Genomic DNA, 16,889 nt, shown 5'->3' with positions numbered 1-16,889 from the left:
AAGGGGGCTCTGTTTAATGACAGACAAAAACAGTAAATCAAAACAAGATTTTATTGAAAATGAGCAGGCTCACCGAAAACAGTTAGAAGCTACGATAAATTTGCAAACCCCTTGAGACGACCCCGCGTACCACTCTTTGAATACCACTGCTCTAGTACATAAAAAGTAGAGAGTTGTATGAAGACTTTTGGAGCTGATTTGAAGGTATCATCTGTTATCCAGAAAGTAATCTTTACAGCATTTTCACCTGGGTGGCTGTTACAAAAATCTTAATTTTTTTCATTGCTCTTTATATCATACTATAAAAGCATTCGATTTCAGTCTAGATCCATCTATTTCAACTAATTTATCTATATTTGATGGTTCAAATAGTAAATTCTGTCTACCTTTTTTTGTTAGTTTTCTTCAAAGTTTCTTCTTTGGTCAGTAGCTCAAGGGAGTGAATATTGTGTTCATACAGGTTCCTTCATTAACAAGGCCCACTGATATCGGATGTTTTGTCGCCATATACAGTTGTTGTAGCATTGCAGTTTCCATGGTGATCTCATACCCATACATGGACTTTGTCTGGTGTACATATAAAGGTAGATAGATAGATTTATTAACCACCAACAGGCTATTCCCAATTACAGATGGCGTACTACACCTGTAATCTATTTCTTACACCTAACTTATTATTTACATATAATTATATATTATTTACTTACCATATCCTTGGTGGATCAGTTTATCGTGGCCCTTAATTGTCCTCAGGAACCTCAGGTCTTGTTGGTGGTGCCCTCCATAATTGAATGAAAATATTGTTGTTAACTAAGTTTTAGATTAAAGAGTAAATTATTAAACTACTCATCTAACCGTTCAACAGCTGGGTTACACAATAATATAAAATAATAATATAAAATAATAATAATAATAATAATAGTAATAATAATAATAATAATAATAATAATAATGACCAACCAATCACTCTTGGTAGGGGCAAATTAGCAGTAGACTGCCTGGCATTTGCGGACAATCTGGCAATCTTAACTCGTGACGTTTCAACAGCCATAAACCAGATCGAACTCCTGAAAGAAACAGCGGAAAAAGTCGGCCTCCAAATATTGTTTGAAAAAACTGAATACATGACCTGCAGCAAAGAAGCCCCTAAATTCATGGAGACAAAATATGGCAAAATAAATCGGGTCCAGCAATTCAAATATCTTGGTGAAATAATTCAGGACAATGGAATAGAAACAAAAAATGGAAACTGCATATAGACTCACCCAAAATATCTATAACAAAAAGTGTCTCTCCAAGCATGCAAAACTAAGACACTATAATACAGTAATAAAACCAGAATGCCTCTATGGATCAGAGACACTAATTTTGAACAGAAAAACTGATCTAGAAAATATTCAGAAAAAGGAACGCAAGATCATTAGAAAAATTTTAGGCCCAAAACTTATAGATGAACAGTACCGCCTTAGAGGGAAACAGGAAATCAAACAATTTTCTAACATTCACAGCGACATCAGAAAACGCAGATTAAGATTCTTGGACATATAAAAAGGATGATCCCAGATAGACTTACCAAGCAAATAGTTGAATTTTATGAAAACCGAAGTAAAGCCAAAACGGACACAATAAAATGGATTGGCAAAATTAAAACAGATCTCAAACTGGCAGGAATTACACCTGAAGACATCCAAAGCCGGGTGATCTTCAGAGCCAAAGTTCATAAGTGGCAAGTTGACCAATAGGAGGAACCAAGGAAGAAGACCGGAACAACATGGTCTCAAGAGAGAAAAGAAGCACACAGCAAACGAATGAAGTAAGTGTGGGCACAAAGAAAGGCAAATGCCTGTCTCTAAGTACTTTGCGTAGTCCTAATGGGCTCATTCGCAAATAATAATAATAATAAAATAATAATAAATTTTATGAATTTATGAACACAGTAAAAACAGTAAAACAAAATCAAGGTTCATAGAAGCAGGGTACCAAACAACAGGTTGGGAAATATGACAACTACAAGATGGATGTGGAAAATGGCATGGACCCTACGAGGTTGATGGAGTATCTGTTGTGAATGAACAAGTAGTAGATGGTAATTTCCCTTGAATATTAAAAAAAAAATAACATAAACAAAACAAAATAATAAAGGGATGAACCAAAACACATCATAGAAAGAATTAAACAAACTCATTTATAAGATGAATGTGTTAACTGCGCCTGCAGATATGTGCTATGTACAAAGGAAAATTTTAAGTTACACTTAAGTATTCAATGATGCACACAAATTAGAAAAAAGAAATAACACAGAGGCACAGAAAACTTGTCACACTTCCAGGAAAGAGCATAGATTTTATGTGCGTATATTAAAAAATACAGAACTACTGGAGGCAAACCCAAGGAAAAGTTAAATTACATGTTAGTTTCAAGGTTAAAAAAAAAGAAAAGTGAATTGACTCCAAAAACAAAATTGCACGTGCTTAACTGAAAAGCTAAGTTATTTCGATAATCTTAATGGTGAACGTAAATCTTGAGGATAAACTCCAGTGCAAGAAAAGAAATAATTAAATTTAAATGAAGTTAATGTCCGAAATAAAATAAGAAGAAATAGTGCTCACCCCGAGACAGGTATCCCACGGCAGGACCGCATCCACTCTCTGGGATGGTCAAAAATCAAAGACTCAAAGACTACCTTGCTCCCACAGAAAGAGCGGATGAGATCGAAAAGCAGGAAATGGTACAGTCGCCAAAGTAACCACTCTGGATACGGAATTTATTCTTGACTTTCATATTCACCTATTCTATTTGAGCTTATTTTTACCAGTCAGAAGTCTCTTCATTCTTGATGATCCAGAAAATTCTTTTACGGAACAGGAAATATTTTTCTAAAACGGCACGGGTAGGTACACGCTGTTTCACAAGTTAGATACAAAAAGAAATTTCACAGATAAATAATACTTTTGACACAACACAAAAAAAATCCAAAACAGTTTTTTTAAAAAAAAAAGTTCAAAGGTCTAAACACAACGTAAATCATTTTTAAAGCAATAAATGAAGGAGTTTCCATTCTTTCCCCACTGCTGTCTTAAATCCTGCCACAATTATTATTGTTATTATTCATCATTAGGACCACTAAGGACCGCGAAACCTCAGGTTTTCATCCTTTCGGAGTGTGCTTTCTTCCATGCATCAGAATGGACATGTTTCAGTTGAGTTGCGACTTCTTCTTGATGAGCCTGTCTTGTTTGAGTTTGAGTGGTGCTCAGAGTTGAATGTCTGTTTCTGTGATTCCATACTTTGAAAGATCCTTATCGATCTCCATCAACCAAGGAGGAACCGTTTTGAGACTTCTAAAGTCGGATAACAAACATTTACAGATTCTCTCAGCTGACAATCTGAAGAGGTGACCGTAAAAAGTTGTCTTTCTTTTCCAGATTACACTTGATATCTTCTTGGTGTGGGTGTATATTTCTAAGTTGCTCCAAAGTCTGTAAACACCATCTTTTACGGCCTCATTGGACCAGTTCAGTCAATCGTTTTCTGGTCATCTTCTTCAATAGGTTTTCTTTCCTAATTGCCCAGTAGCTTTTCATTCATTCTGATCTTTACTGTCGTTCATCTGTAAATACTCTTTCCATTGTATGTCGTTTGTCTATTTTTGTTCAAATCTTATCTATGTTTTTCAGCTTCTTTAAATCTTCTGTTTTTTTTTTTTTGGGCAAGTCATCCAAAGTTTTTTCTAGTTCCTCCATATCCTCTTTAATTTCCTTAATTCATCCTACTTGTTGCTTCAGATTCCAGAGTTTCTCTATAATTTTTCATGGTAATCTGGTTTCTGGTGTCCTCATAATGTGACAAAAAAAGGATATCCTCTTCTTCCATATAGTATCTGTGATGGGTTCTAGTTCTCTGTACACCACTTCATTGGACACTATCCACCATTGTCCACCTTTTTAAATTTAAAAAAAAAAAAAAATTTATGCATGTCCTTGCTATTCTTCTTTCTACTTTTAGGATTTTGTTGATTTTGTTTCTCTGAGTGACTTTAAGAAGTTTCGCTTCCATACGTCACCTCTGGTTGAACCACCATCTTGTAATGTTTTAATTGTTTTGATTGACAGACATTTTTTGATATATGTAGAGCATGTACATTTTTGAGCTTTATTTATTATTATTATTTTTATTATTATTATTATTATTATTATTAATTCTTCAGATATTTCCTTATTTTCTGCAGGTATGACTGGTCTGCTTGCTGCGGGTATGATATCCCCCAGCTCATCATTTACTACGATGCTGACCACGTTCAGCTTGGCAAATATCGCAGGCTACCACACGGTATGGGGTGTGACTCCGGCTCTACACTCTCCTCTAATGTCTGTCACCAACGCCATCTCTGGTATCACTGCTGTGGGAGGAATGGTACTTATGGGTGGAGGACTCTTTCCACATACTACAACACAGGTGAGTACCAAAATCTCTCACAGTCTTATACTCTACAGAATGTACAATTTTGAGCTAATTACCTTGCTGTTCTGTGACTGACTGTGTTTTGCAGCCATCATTTTGCAATTCTGTAACATAATGAAGCAACTCGTCTTCCAGTTCAAGAAACTTACCAGTTTTTGGCCCTCTGAATGCCCTACGTTGTTGCAAGTGTAATGGACTAGTATAACTTGGAAACAATTCTCTAACCCATGGGTAAATAACGAAAATATCGAGCTTGATTATTATTATTATTATTATTATTATTATTATTTTATATATATATATATATATATATATATATGTATGGGGATTTACCGGTTACCTCCATCGGGTGCTTCCCATTGGAATTGGGGAAGCTCGCTGGCTCTGCCGCCAGCAGAGTCAGAGGGTAGTAGGGAAATAAAATACCACCGTGAAGAAAAAACTGGTCCCTTGCCAGGGTAACGGCGAAGACTGGTAAATGACCAGAAGCCAGAAAACATCTTGAGGCAACCTCTAGGGCTAACAACCCTAGTTGTAAAAGGATGGGTACCCGTCCAAAGCAAAGTCAAGTCAAAAAGCATGATGGCACAACATTTCAAAAAACATACCCCAGGGGGTAAATGTTCGGATAAATCCCTCGTCGTGAACGCCACGGCGCACGAGTCTCATTCGGATTCTGGGGGAGACTCGACATCATGCAAGAAACGAGTCGGAGCGTCTCGGTGTACCCCGAAGAGTCAAAAACTCAGGCCAAAATCTAAAACCTTTCTAGCAACTTTCACCATAAATTCACTTACACAAACTGGCAAGCTGAAAACCCTCACCAAAGCTCTTCACGAAAATCAGATATCCATAATGGCCCTACAGGAAACAAGGTACCCAGATGAAGAGATTTTTGAATCCGAAGGCTACCGATTTTTCAAGAGCAAAGCGCAAAGAGGAATCCTCAATGGAGCTGTGATGCTTGAAACCGCGTTTGCTGTTAGAACCAAGATCCTTAAATCGGTTGCAAATTTCGAACCTGTGAATGACAGATTGTCTATACTCACAATTAAATGTGCGAACAAAACCTACGCCCTAGTTAACGCACATGCTCCTACAAACGATAAGAACAAGTCTGATCCAGATGAAGTTGATAATTTCTGGGACCTACTGGATGAAAAATTAAACAAAATCCCCAAACACCATGTCAAGCTTCTTTTTGGTGACTTCAGTGCCCAACTAGGTCGTGAACAGAAGTACAAGAAAGTTATAGGAAATTACCCTGCTCACAAAAGAACCAATTCCAACGGCAAAAGACTGGTGTCCATTTGCGAAAATCACAACCTGCAGGTCATGTCGACCCACTTTCGCCATCTACCCAGAAAGCAAATGACTTGGCGTTCTCCCGTCCAAGCTCTCGGAGAGTTCCAAATTGATCACGTTGCAATCTCCAGGAGAAACAGCCCTGAGATTATGAATGTGAAGGTAAAGAAAGGCATCAATGTGGCCTCAGATCATTATATGTCTCTTATCAAATTCAAACCAATTCCCGCAAACACAAGGAAGACAACCAAACAGATCACACGCTTCGACAACGATAAACTTCGGCATAGGGTCGAGGAGTTCCAGGAGAAGGCTAGACCAAATGACTGTGACTTTAACAACGCCAAAAGTCTCCTTGTTGAGGCTGCCAAAGACGTTGCGGAAATCAAGAGAAGCAAAAAGCATGCCTGGTGGAATGGTACCTGCGAATCAGCCTTCCAAGAAAGACTCAATGCATGGAAACAGTACTACTGTACGAAATCAGAAAATGATTGGGAAACCTACAAAACCCAACGTGCCCAAGCAGCTAGGGTGTTCAGAACTGAGAAACGTAAATACGAAAAATCTCTCATTGAAAAGATAGAACAAAATTTTAGGAAGAATGAAAGCAGAGAGTACTACAGAGCCTTCAAAAGCAAACTCACTGGCTATAAACCACCATCTCTATGCTTTGAGCGAAAGGACGGCACAGTGGCGACGTCAAATGAAGAAAATTGCAGCATTCTGGCAGATTACTTCAAGAATTTACTTAATTGCTCTAAACCGCAAAGTGCCATTGAGACCAAGGAACCCTTACTCAGGTACCCAGATTCCAGACCACCCGACAGAGATGAAATCAAGCGCCACATTGCCCGTCTCAAAAATAATAAAGCCCCAGGTGAAGACTCAGTAGAAGCAGAACTATGGAAATATGCCCCAGAGGAATCACTTGATATCTTGCAAAAGCAAATAGAAGAAATTTGGAACAAGGAGACCCTACCCGAAGATTGGAAAATAGCTTTGATCCATCCACTACACAAAAAAGGCAGCATGAAGAACATCAACAACTACAGAGGAATATCTTTGCTACCCGTGACTTACAAAATTCTATCACTTGCCATCCTGGAGCGTTTGGAAGCACAAGTCGAACATCAAATAGGTGAATACCAAGGAGGGTTCAGAAAAGGTCGCTCAACAGCTGAACAGATCCAAAATCTAAAAACGATCATCATGTATTGCACACTAAGGTCAAAGCAGTATGTGTCTGTCTTTGTGGACTTTAAGAAAGCGTACGACTCCATTGACCGGGAAGTCCTGCTAAACATCTTAAATGAATTTGGAGTTGATTTGAAACTGCTGGCATTAATTAGAGCCACCCTGACCGATACAAAATCCAAGGTGAAGTTCCACGGATGTCTCTCGCATTCCTTTGACATCAAAACAGGAGTCCAACAGGGTGATGGTCTATCCCCGATACTCTTCAACTGTGTTCTTGAAAAGATCATCAGAACCTGGCGGGTGAGATTACAGGAAACCAACTACATTCCTTTGAGAATAGGAACCAAATCCAAGGGGATCGCAACGGACTGCTTAGCATTTGCCGATGATATTGCTGTTCTCTCAAACGACATAGAAACCGCTAGAGCTCAAGTTGAAATTTTAAAGGAAATTGCCGAACAAACTGGTTTGCAGATATTGTTTGAGAAAACAGAAGTAATGACTAACATCAAAGAGGCTCCACCAAAACTCCATACAAAATACGGGGACATCACCCGAGTAGACAAATTCAAATACCTGGGTGAGATATCATGAAAAATGGACTGGACAAAGAAGCACTTCAGGAGCGAGTACGCAAACTGGAAATAGCCTACCAAACATCCCGTACAATCTACAACAAAAAATGCCTTTCCCAAAACACCAAGATACGTCACTATGAAACAGTTCTGAAGCCAGTAGTTCTATATGCAGCCGAAACCCTGTCTCTAAATGCCAACAAAGGACTCCTTGAAGAACTGGAGAAAAGAGAATGCAAAATTGTGAGAGGAATCTTGGGATCAAAGTACAGAAATGGAATCCATCAAAAGAGATCCAACAAGGAAGTCTACAGCAAAATAGAGAAAATTACCGACACAATCAGAAAAAGACGGGCACGATTTTATGGTCATCTGAAAAGAATGGATGGAAGAAAGTTAACTAAAGAAATCTTTCACTTTTTTGATTCAAACCCCAAAACCACAATTCCCTGGTTTAGAAATACCAAAGAAGACCTGCAAATGCTACATATCTCAGCTGAAGACGCCCTTAACAGAGATCTCTTCCGCAAGAAAATATTGACGAACGGGTTAAACCGAGACGAGCAACTGAAGAGAAGACTCGTAGCCCCTTGGACAGAGGAGCGTAAGCAGGCCCACTCACAAAGAATGAGGGAAATTTGGGCTCTAAAGAAGGCCAAGTTAAGTCTTGTAGCATTTGACACTTAACTTGGCCTTCTTTAGAGCCCAAATTTCCCTCATTCTTTGTGAGTGGGCCTGCTTATGCTCCTCTGTTCTCTTCGGTTGCTCGTCTCGGTTTAGCCCATTCGTCAATATTTTCTTGCGGAAGCGATCTCTGTTTATGGCGTCTTCAGCTGAGATATGTAGCATTTGCAGGTCTTCTTTGGTATTTCTAAACCAGGGAATTGTGGTTTTGGAGTTTGAATCAAAAAAGTGAAAGAACTCCTTAGTTAATTTTCTTCCGTCCATTCTTTTCAGATGACCGTAAAATCGTGCCCGTCTTTTTCGGATTGTATCGATAATTTTCTCTATTTTGCTGTAGACTTCCTCATTGGATCTCTTTTGATGGATTCCATTTCTGTACTTTTATTATTATTATTATTATTATTATTATTATTATTATTATTATTATTATTATTATTAAAGTAGTTACGTACAGACTTTGTTTGGTATAAATCGTAACAAAACATGTGAGGTAATGTCATGACACGTCTGCTGTATGTATATTAATATGAGTTATGAGTTTATTTAATATAGAACACGCAATTAATAGTATATAATTTATTATTACCTGTAAATATGATGTATAAATCCAGTGTAATATTGTGCAACACACAGTAATAGCCCAGAACAATGCATCTTGCCATTAGAGAGTTACAGAACATTCGATCCATTTGTAAATAGGTTATTGGAGAGACTAGAAATTACGAGAGAACATGTTGTGTCATACTTTTCTAGAAGCCTGGCCAGGCAGTTAGGGTTGGGCAGACTGGAACATTCAGTTGTTCCGCAACATTAGGAGCTTGAGGCGGAGTGTTTTGGTACAGAGTGCCGCCACACGGGACACGGGACTGTAACTGCGTTGTAGAGAGAGAGCTTCGAGAGGCAACATGACATGCTCCGCGTCAGCTGGAATGTGCTGTGTCGAAGGCCGCACTAGGCAGACTAGTTGGCCTTGGCTGTGTGCAGTGGGCACATGGGACATGGGACTGTAACTGTGCAGTAGAGAGAACTTCGAGAGGCAACATTGCATGCTCCGCGCCAGCGGGAATATGCCTGTATCGAACATGCTGTGTGTAGTTATGGCCATGGCCAGCATGAAGCTGCACGGAGCGTGAACGAACAGGCGGAACACTGAAATCTGCGCCCAATAATCACGTTTAAAGGCGTTTAAAAGTAACTAATCCAAGGATACTTTCACCAGTTGAATGTATCGGCCGGTATTGTAATTAGGGCCAGGATAAAACTTCACGCCACGTGAAAAACCAGTTGGAAATCTGAAATATGCACCCAGAAATACCATGTCTAAATTGTTGTTTTTAGGATAAGAATGTTTTCATTCATTCTGAAATACACCTGTCATAATTACACTGGCAGTAAATGTGTTTACAAATGTCACAATGTTATTTTCACTAATTAAACATATACTCGCACAATTGAAGAAATATTCGTCAGTACCGGTACTCTATTTATGTACACAATATTCAAGCAGAACACTAAAATACTAATTAAACAGTATATACTATACAAGGAGAACATGAAAATAAAAATTACACTATATTATACCATACAAGGGGAACACGAAAATAAAAATTAAGTGAAACTACCGACAAATGTTAATCTTCCAATACTACACTTTAAATGGTGCTCAAAAAAGTTCATGGCATATTTGCATTCAGGAACATGATTTTAGAAACTTTGTCACTTTTTAGACGTGTACGGTTTTCTGTGATGGTCTGTCCCTGCTTTGAGAACACTCGTTCACAGCGAACTGATGTCGTCATAATGCAAAGTCTCTTCTTTATTAAGTCGTAGAGGGCTGGCAAGGTATCTTTGTTCTCATTCCACCATTGAAGTAGAATCACTAGCCTATGCAGAAGAGGCATATTTAAATACTTGTCCATCTATATGATACTTGCTGCTTTTGGATTAACAGTTCGAGCTTGAACGAGCTCTTCAACGGCTGCATCAAAGTTTTTCCATAATATGCTCGAAAATGATACTGTAGACCCATATGCCTGATTCTCATGTGATGAGGGCTCTTGTGTTCCACCTGATGTGTTAAAAGCTGTCTGTTCGTGTGCAGTGCCAATAACGGTAGCAGCATCATTAATAAGTTTTTCCTTTATTTCTTTAAGTTTGCTTTCATCCTTCATAAAACCATACGCCTTAAATCTTGGATCTAAAAGTGTTGCTTCCCACTTGTTGCAAATTTTACTTGTCAGTTCTTCATTTATCTTGCCAAGGAGTCGAAAAATGGCCGGGCTGTCATATTCCATCTCTCGCAGCTGTTGGTAATGAGTTCCAAGTTTTCTACTCATCAGTCCAATTTTTGAAAGGGTAATGTGCTTTTCACTGCCGACTTCCCTCGTCATTTCATCGAAGCATCGTAGAACTTCAACTGATTCTCAATTATGTACCAGTCTTCATTGTTTAAAACTTCCACAGAATTATTGTTCATTATTGCAAGAGTAATTTGTAGTGGTTCCTTAGTCTGAAATGACTCTATTCATCATCTCGTATGTCGAGTTCCACTGTGTTGGATAGTCCTGCTTTAGAATCAGAACAGGATAGCCCATCTGTTTTTGAGTGCTGTGAAGTTTCTCCAAGGATTGTGGGTTCCTTTTAAAGAATTCAATAATACGTTATACCTTCTCTCCCGTTGCTTTTATTTCTTCCAGGCTTGATTGTGCTACTAGATTCAAACTATGCGCCAAACACAGAACGTGCCACCAGTTGCACTTCTGAACCGCACTAACCATATTTGAAGCATTATTTGTTGTGCAGGCCACGATTTTGTCCTGAAGATCCCATTCTATTACCACTTTCTTGAGTTCCTCGGCAATGTTGTCTGCTGTGTGTCTTCCTTCAAACTTCGAGCAGGACAGAAGCTTTGAAAAAAGTGTGCCATCCCTTTTACATATGAAATGAGCGGTAACTACTATCTAGTTTTCATTTTTCAATGAAGTCCACCCATCTGTTGTGAGGGCTACATATGAAGCATTTTCTGACACGTTATCCTTGACATCTTGCAATGTTGTGTCATACAGTTTATTCAAGAGACTATTTGAAAGTGTTTTACGGCTTGGGAGACTATAATTAGGATTCAACATAGATAAAAACTTCTGAAACTCCTCAGCCTCAACTATATTGAAAGGTAAAAAAATCTTTTGCAATCCATTTCAACAACTGTTCGTCAAGTTTCTCTTTCTTAGCTGTTGACATAGGCCTGGATTAATAGGCTTGTATACTATTTTGTTTCAGTCTTTGTACCTTCCCTCTGCTTAATGGGCTTAATGTGCTTAACTCGAGTGTATGATGTAGTAGTAGTAGTAGTAGTAGTTTCCATTAGCAACACAGGATGATAGGTTTGTCCAGTTATTACTTGAACAGATGTGGCAGGCACAGGACTTGAAGCTTCAGTTGTTGCCTTTTCATCTTCTGAGTCATGATGCACTGATACAAACCTACTTTGATAAATGTCTGTTGTGAGATGTTTAAATCTGAAATGTCTCGTCATTGTGCCTGTTCAAGATCCCTTTGCACACAAAATAGAAAAACATATATTGCATTTCACTCTGTCGGGTTTTATTCTAGTAAAAAAGTCCCAAACAGGACTCTGGTGTGACGTCATGGAAAGTTTACAGTCTTTTGTATGGTATATATTCCTAGACTTCAATGAAAACACTCTTATAGAACAGTTGAACACAAAACAGATCACATTAAGTTATTCGCATGTACCGATTTACTACCGAAGGCCAGTAGTCGGTGCAACGGAACTCGCAGAACAAAGAGGATATGACAGAACACAGAACACTCCAACACGAGCAGCACGTGGCGGGACTGGCGGCGGCACGAGCATCCTGTACTTCCGTCTAGCACCTGACACTCAGGAGCCGTCATCGGGTCGCTGTCACTTGGTTCATGGTGCCGAACGCATCATGTCATCACAGCTCCCACTTACCTTTGATTACTTGCGAATCTTGAAGTGAAACCAATTATTTAATTCTAAAATAGTCAAGAATAACTTTGTGTGCCCAGTATGTTCTACCCGTACTTCCTTTTATTATAGACATGACTTTCTTTTCTTTCTTGTAGTGTACGCCGTCTCGAAGATCCTGTGCGAAAAGATGCTTTCAATCAGTAATCTGTCGCTTGCGGTAATGAGGTGAAGTTTGTTAAAACGTGGACTTGAGTTTTTTCTTTGAGAATTTTCAGTGAAATTATTACTTAAGCTACTGTATTATTTAATTCTAAAGTAGTTGTGAATAACTTGGTGGGCTCAGTATGTCATTATGTTCTACATCCTTTAATTATAGGAAAACTTGAATAGTCATTTGAAGACGAAACATTCAGGTGAAGAAGTGATACTTACAAGTCACGTCTTCACCTACAATATGACATGGCCCTCCATCATAACAATATAAATATGATAATATTAATATTTGTAAGTAGATGTAAGTAGATGTTTCATAATAATACTAGTGACTCAGTTTCTCTTTAAGATGTTAGAAATAATGAATGTGTACCAAGTAGCATTAGAACCGATTACAAACTGGGCACACGATAGCATTGTGAGCATTCAGTTATATCACTGAGCCTGTAATTCTGTTCACAATACATTCTGAACTCGAGGAAAGTGAAAATCATAAATTCTGAAAAGCTCAAGCAGAGGGAGAGTGTGCTGGCTAAATATCCTGCTACGACGATCATGCACAAACTTAGTCGATGATGGCTCCTGAATGTCAGGTGCATGAACAAAGTGCACACTGCCGGTATCTTTGTTCTCATTCCACCATTGAAGTAGAATCACTAGCCTATGCAGAAGAGGCATATTTAAATACTTGTCCATCTATATGATACTTGCTGCTTTTGGATTAACAGTTCGAGCTTGAACGAGCTCTTCAACGGCTGCATCAAAGTTTTTCCATAATATGCTCGAAAATGATACTGTAGACCCATATGCCTGATTCTCATGTGATGAGGGCTCTTGTGTTCCACCTGATGTGTTAAAAGCTGTCTGTTCGTGTGCAGTGCCAATAACGGTAGCAGCATCTCTCGGAAAAAGATAAATTTTTTGATTCCGGTATATATAAACTTACATGCTTTGAATGTAAGAATACATACATAGGACAATCTGGCCGCAATTTTAAAATTAGATATTTGGAACATGTGAATGCTGAAAAACATAGAAGATTCTCAGCAATGGGATCACACATGACTGCCACAGGTCATAAATTTACCAACATAGAACAAGACCTGACCATCATAAAAAAGTTAAAAAAGGGCAGCTTAATGAACACATATGAAGACCTGTACATTCATCTAGACCAACTTGTAAAGAAAAATGATAACCTTAATGAGGCTGTAGAATATAAGAATCCATTATATTATCAAATTCTAGTATATTTGAAAATGCTTGAGAAGGATCAAGAAAAAAGAATTGGAATTTCTCCACCTACATATAGCCCTACAACTTATTCCTCCTCAGTTGAAGCTATAGGTGACAGCAAGGAAATTCTTGACACACCTATATCCCCCGCTCCTCCACCTCCTCAGGTGCAAGAGCAAGGAAGAACGCATCATCAATATTACACCCGGCGCAAAACTGTGAAAGAATGACAGGAGTTACTGTTCCAAAGGAAAGCAGGCTTAATAAGATTTGACAACTAGGAATTAGTAGTTATATTTTCATCTATGTTAATAATATGAGCCGCACTGTGATATCAGGATTTCTTCATTTCGATAATTACTTATAAATTGTATAATTTTTAATTTATAAATTGATCTTTTTTCATGAATTATTAAGAAAAGAATATTTATTAGGACAATTTCTCTATGGAATATTGTACAAGTGTTTCCTTGACGACTGCTTTCTATTGTAGAAATAATTTATATATTTTCTCTTGAGTTTTGTTTGTTTTCATCTTGTCAATCTTATGTTAATTTTAAGGTCACTTCCTCTAAAGCATTACTTTGTCAATTTTATATATTTTTCATCTAAACAGTGTTATGTGGCTGAAGATGTTGATAATATACGAAACATGTACCACTTTTGACCATTAAAAATTGCCTTAAGCAATCATTGTATCGACTAGGTGGAAAATAAATAAATACTTAATTGTGAATCTATTGAAGTGCGATACGGACCATGAAGCTGATTTTATGTAGTCAGCTAGTAGGCGAAGGGGAAGGAGAGTGCGTAGTGGCACTTCTGACGGGATAGAAAGTCAATATCTTGGTCTCGCTTGAGAATGTTTTGAACAAGTGACACTCTGTGTTCCGGAACAGCGGAACATAACTGTGCACCGGCACAGTGTCCCGAAACAGGGACATAGTGCCCAACCCTGCAGGCAATCTATGTAAAGAGGCAGTTTTGGGAGTTGGGGTTTGAGTTGTTTAGCGAGTTAAGTTGTTAGTGAAAGTCGTTAATCGAGTATGTGAATTCATGTTGTGATTTTGTTGCGTTGGTAGTATGTTGACATGGTATTGTGGCAGTCCTCTTCTTCTTCTTCTTCTTCTTCTTCTTCTTCTTCTTCTTCTTCTTCTTCTTCTTCTTCTTCTTCTTCTTCTTCTTCTTCTTCTTCTTCTTCTTCTTCTTCTTCTTCTTCTTAGCAGTGTTTTGTTCAAGACGGCAGTTTGTTAGTGCAAGGATCATGTGTGTATAATGTGTATATAATTTGTAAATAAAACACATTTGACATCATTTCGTGTGTGCGTCTTTATGGTTACAACAACGTGTTCGGTTGGTGGTTTCTAGTGCAGCTTTCTGTTTATGCCAGTGAACATTAAACTCGGTCATACTGAATTCTCGACTGGCAGCTCTGTTACTATGTTCAACACATTTTATCACGTTGAGTTTAAACCCAGCCATGTAACTACCTCCTTTCTCCATAACTTAAAGATTGACCTACACAAGAAAACTTAACTGAGAAACAACAATGAAACGTGAAGACAGAATACTGGTACTTGTCGACAATACAACAGATGGATGATACCTAATATCGTGATCACTTGACTGCCTGGATAGGGAAACACTCCCAGTTGACATGATCAGCTCTGCCGGACAGGTAGCGATAAGCATATTGACAAAGAAGGAAGAGTGAGAGGGACTGCGTAGTGTGACTGGCTAGGAATGCAGCCTTGGGGCGGGAGAGTGTGAGTTAGTTATTTTTGTTACAACAGCTAGCCTCAACCATTCTGTAGGTAGAAAGAAATGCAGCTTCTTCTCGTGCTGTCAGGTTCAAAGTACTGTAACAGCAATTGGTACAGTCCCGATATTTAATGTAGGCACATCCACAGAATACCCAAAACTTTATTGCGTGTATGTACCACGTGTCTTTATGACGTCAGAAATTAATGCGAGTTATGTGCGGTGGTGAATTATATGCGGTGGCGAGTTATATGCAAGCAAATATGGTAATTAGTGCGAGGAACATCCATGGTCCTAGATTAGACCCCTGGACTATTCTTTAATTTACAGGATATTCTTTGGCTGAGTTTCTTTGATAAATTACATACTGTTCTTATCTCTTAGGTAGGAGCTGAAAAGTCATAGTAGTGGGTAAGATAATCCAAGGATACTTAAGTTTTTTAGGAGTACTGTATGTCGTGGTCAATGTTGTCAAAGGCCTTTTCGGAATTAGTAAATATTGCATTTATCTGGCCACCTCTATCAAGTTCTGTGGATATTGATTGCATAACATTTACGAGATTTGTTACTGTAGTCCATCTTGAAATAAATCCATGTTGGTGTTCTGATATTAAAGGTCTTGTATTGACTGTGAGTTTATGACATAATATAAATTTGAAGACTGTAGCTATAGCTGAAAGAATTGATATAGGTTGGTAGTTTTTTACAGATTACCAGATTTAAACACAAAACATATTCATACAGATGTTTTGAGAATTAAGTTATAAATGAAGAGGAGGGGATATTTCAGTACATCTTTGGAACCTTTTATAATATATGGCGGTATTTGATCTGGTCCCGTGGAACTCTTTGGCTTCAGCTTTTTTTAATGCTAGTTTAACATCCTCTATAGTAATGCTGTCAATGTGGATAATGCCAGTGACTGAATATTATATTGAGCTGTTCCTTGTGAATATACAGACTGAAAGTACATTGCAAATCCTTCTGTAATACTTGTATAATTATTTAATAGTTTAGAGTCTTATTCGTACATATTGTGACTATTGTTTTTCTTTTTTTCTTTTACCCGTATCCAAAAGCAATATCCTGCTGTATAGTTTTTATATAATCATTATATGAGGATTTAATTGCAGTCTTTATTTCAGACCTTCAAATTTTAAATTTCCTATTGTAATATCCTGAAAGGTGCTTTCATTTCGGGAAATATTCTTTCTCTTAATTTTTTGTTTTATGCCCGCTGAGAACCAAATTGGGTATGTCCTGACTTTCTACGAGCCATGTTTAGGAATAGTTTCACTTAATACTGCGTAAATTTTAGAATAAAGACAGGCCAGTGCTTTGTCTACATCACTGCAGTTGTACAAGTCATCCCAAGTAAGATCTTTCATTCCTGTGAACAAGTGTTCAAAATTAGCTTTTTAAAAATTATAAGTATTTTGAGTTTTCCTTTTGCAGTTTCTACAGTTTGGAGTCATCTGTATTTCTACTTCTAGGGCAGG

General features: G+C 38.0%; 1 protein-coding gene across 3 annotated transcripts in view; it reads left to right on the top strand.

Moving 5' to 3' along the window:
• The window catches only part of LOC136885434 (NAD(P) transhydrogenase, mitochondrial), a 151,317-nt gene that overhangs the window by 72,369 nt on the left and 62,059 nt on the right, over positions 1–16,889 (top strand). For all 3 annotated transcript variants that reach the window (XM_067157984.2, XM_067157986.2, XM_067157985.2), the window contains one exon: positions 4,229–4,455. In XM_067157984.2, coding sequence (XP_067014085.2) covers positions 4,229–4,455 — 227 coding nt within the window. The remainder of the gene's footprint in view (positions 1–4,228; positions 4,456–16,889) is intronic.

This window comes from Anabrus simplex, chromosome 14, assembly GCF_040414725.1.
Source record: "Anabrus simplex isolate iqAnaSimp1 chromosome 14, ASM4041472v1, whole genome shotgun sequence".
Lineage (NCBI taxonomy): Eukaryota > Metazoa > Arthropoda > Insecta > Orthoptera > Tettigoniidae > Anabrus > Anabrus simplex.
This window is presented reverse-complemented; position numbering and strand designations above follow the sequence as displayed.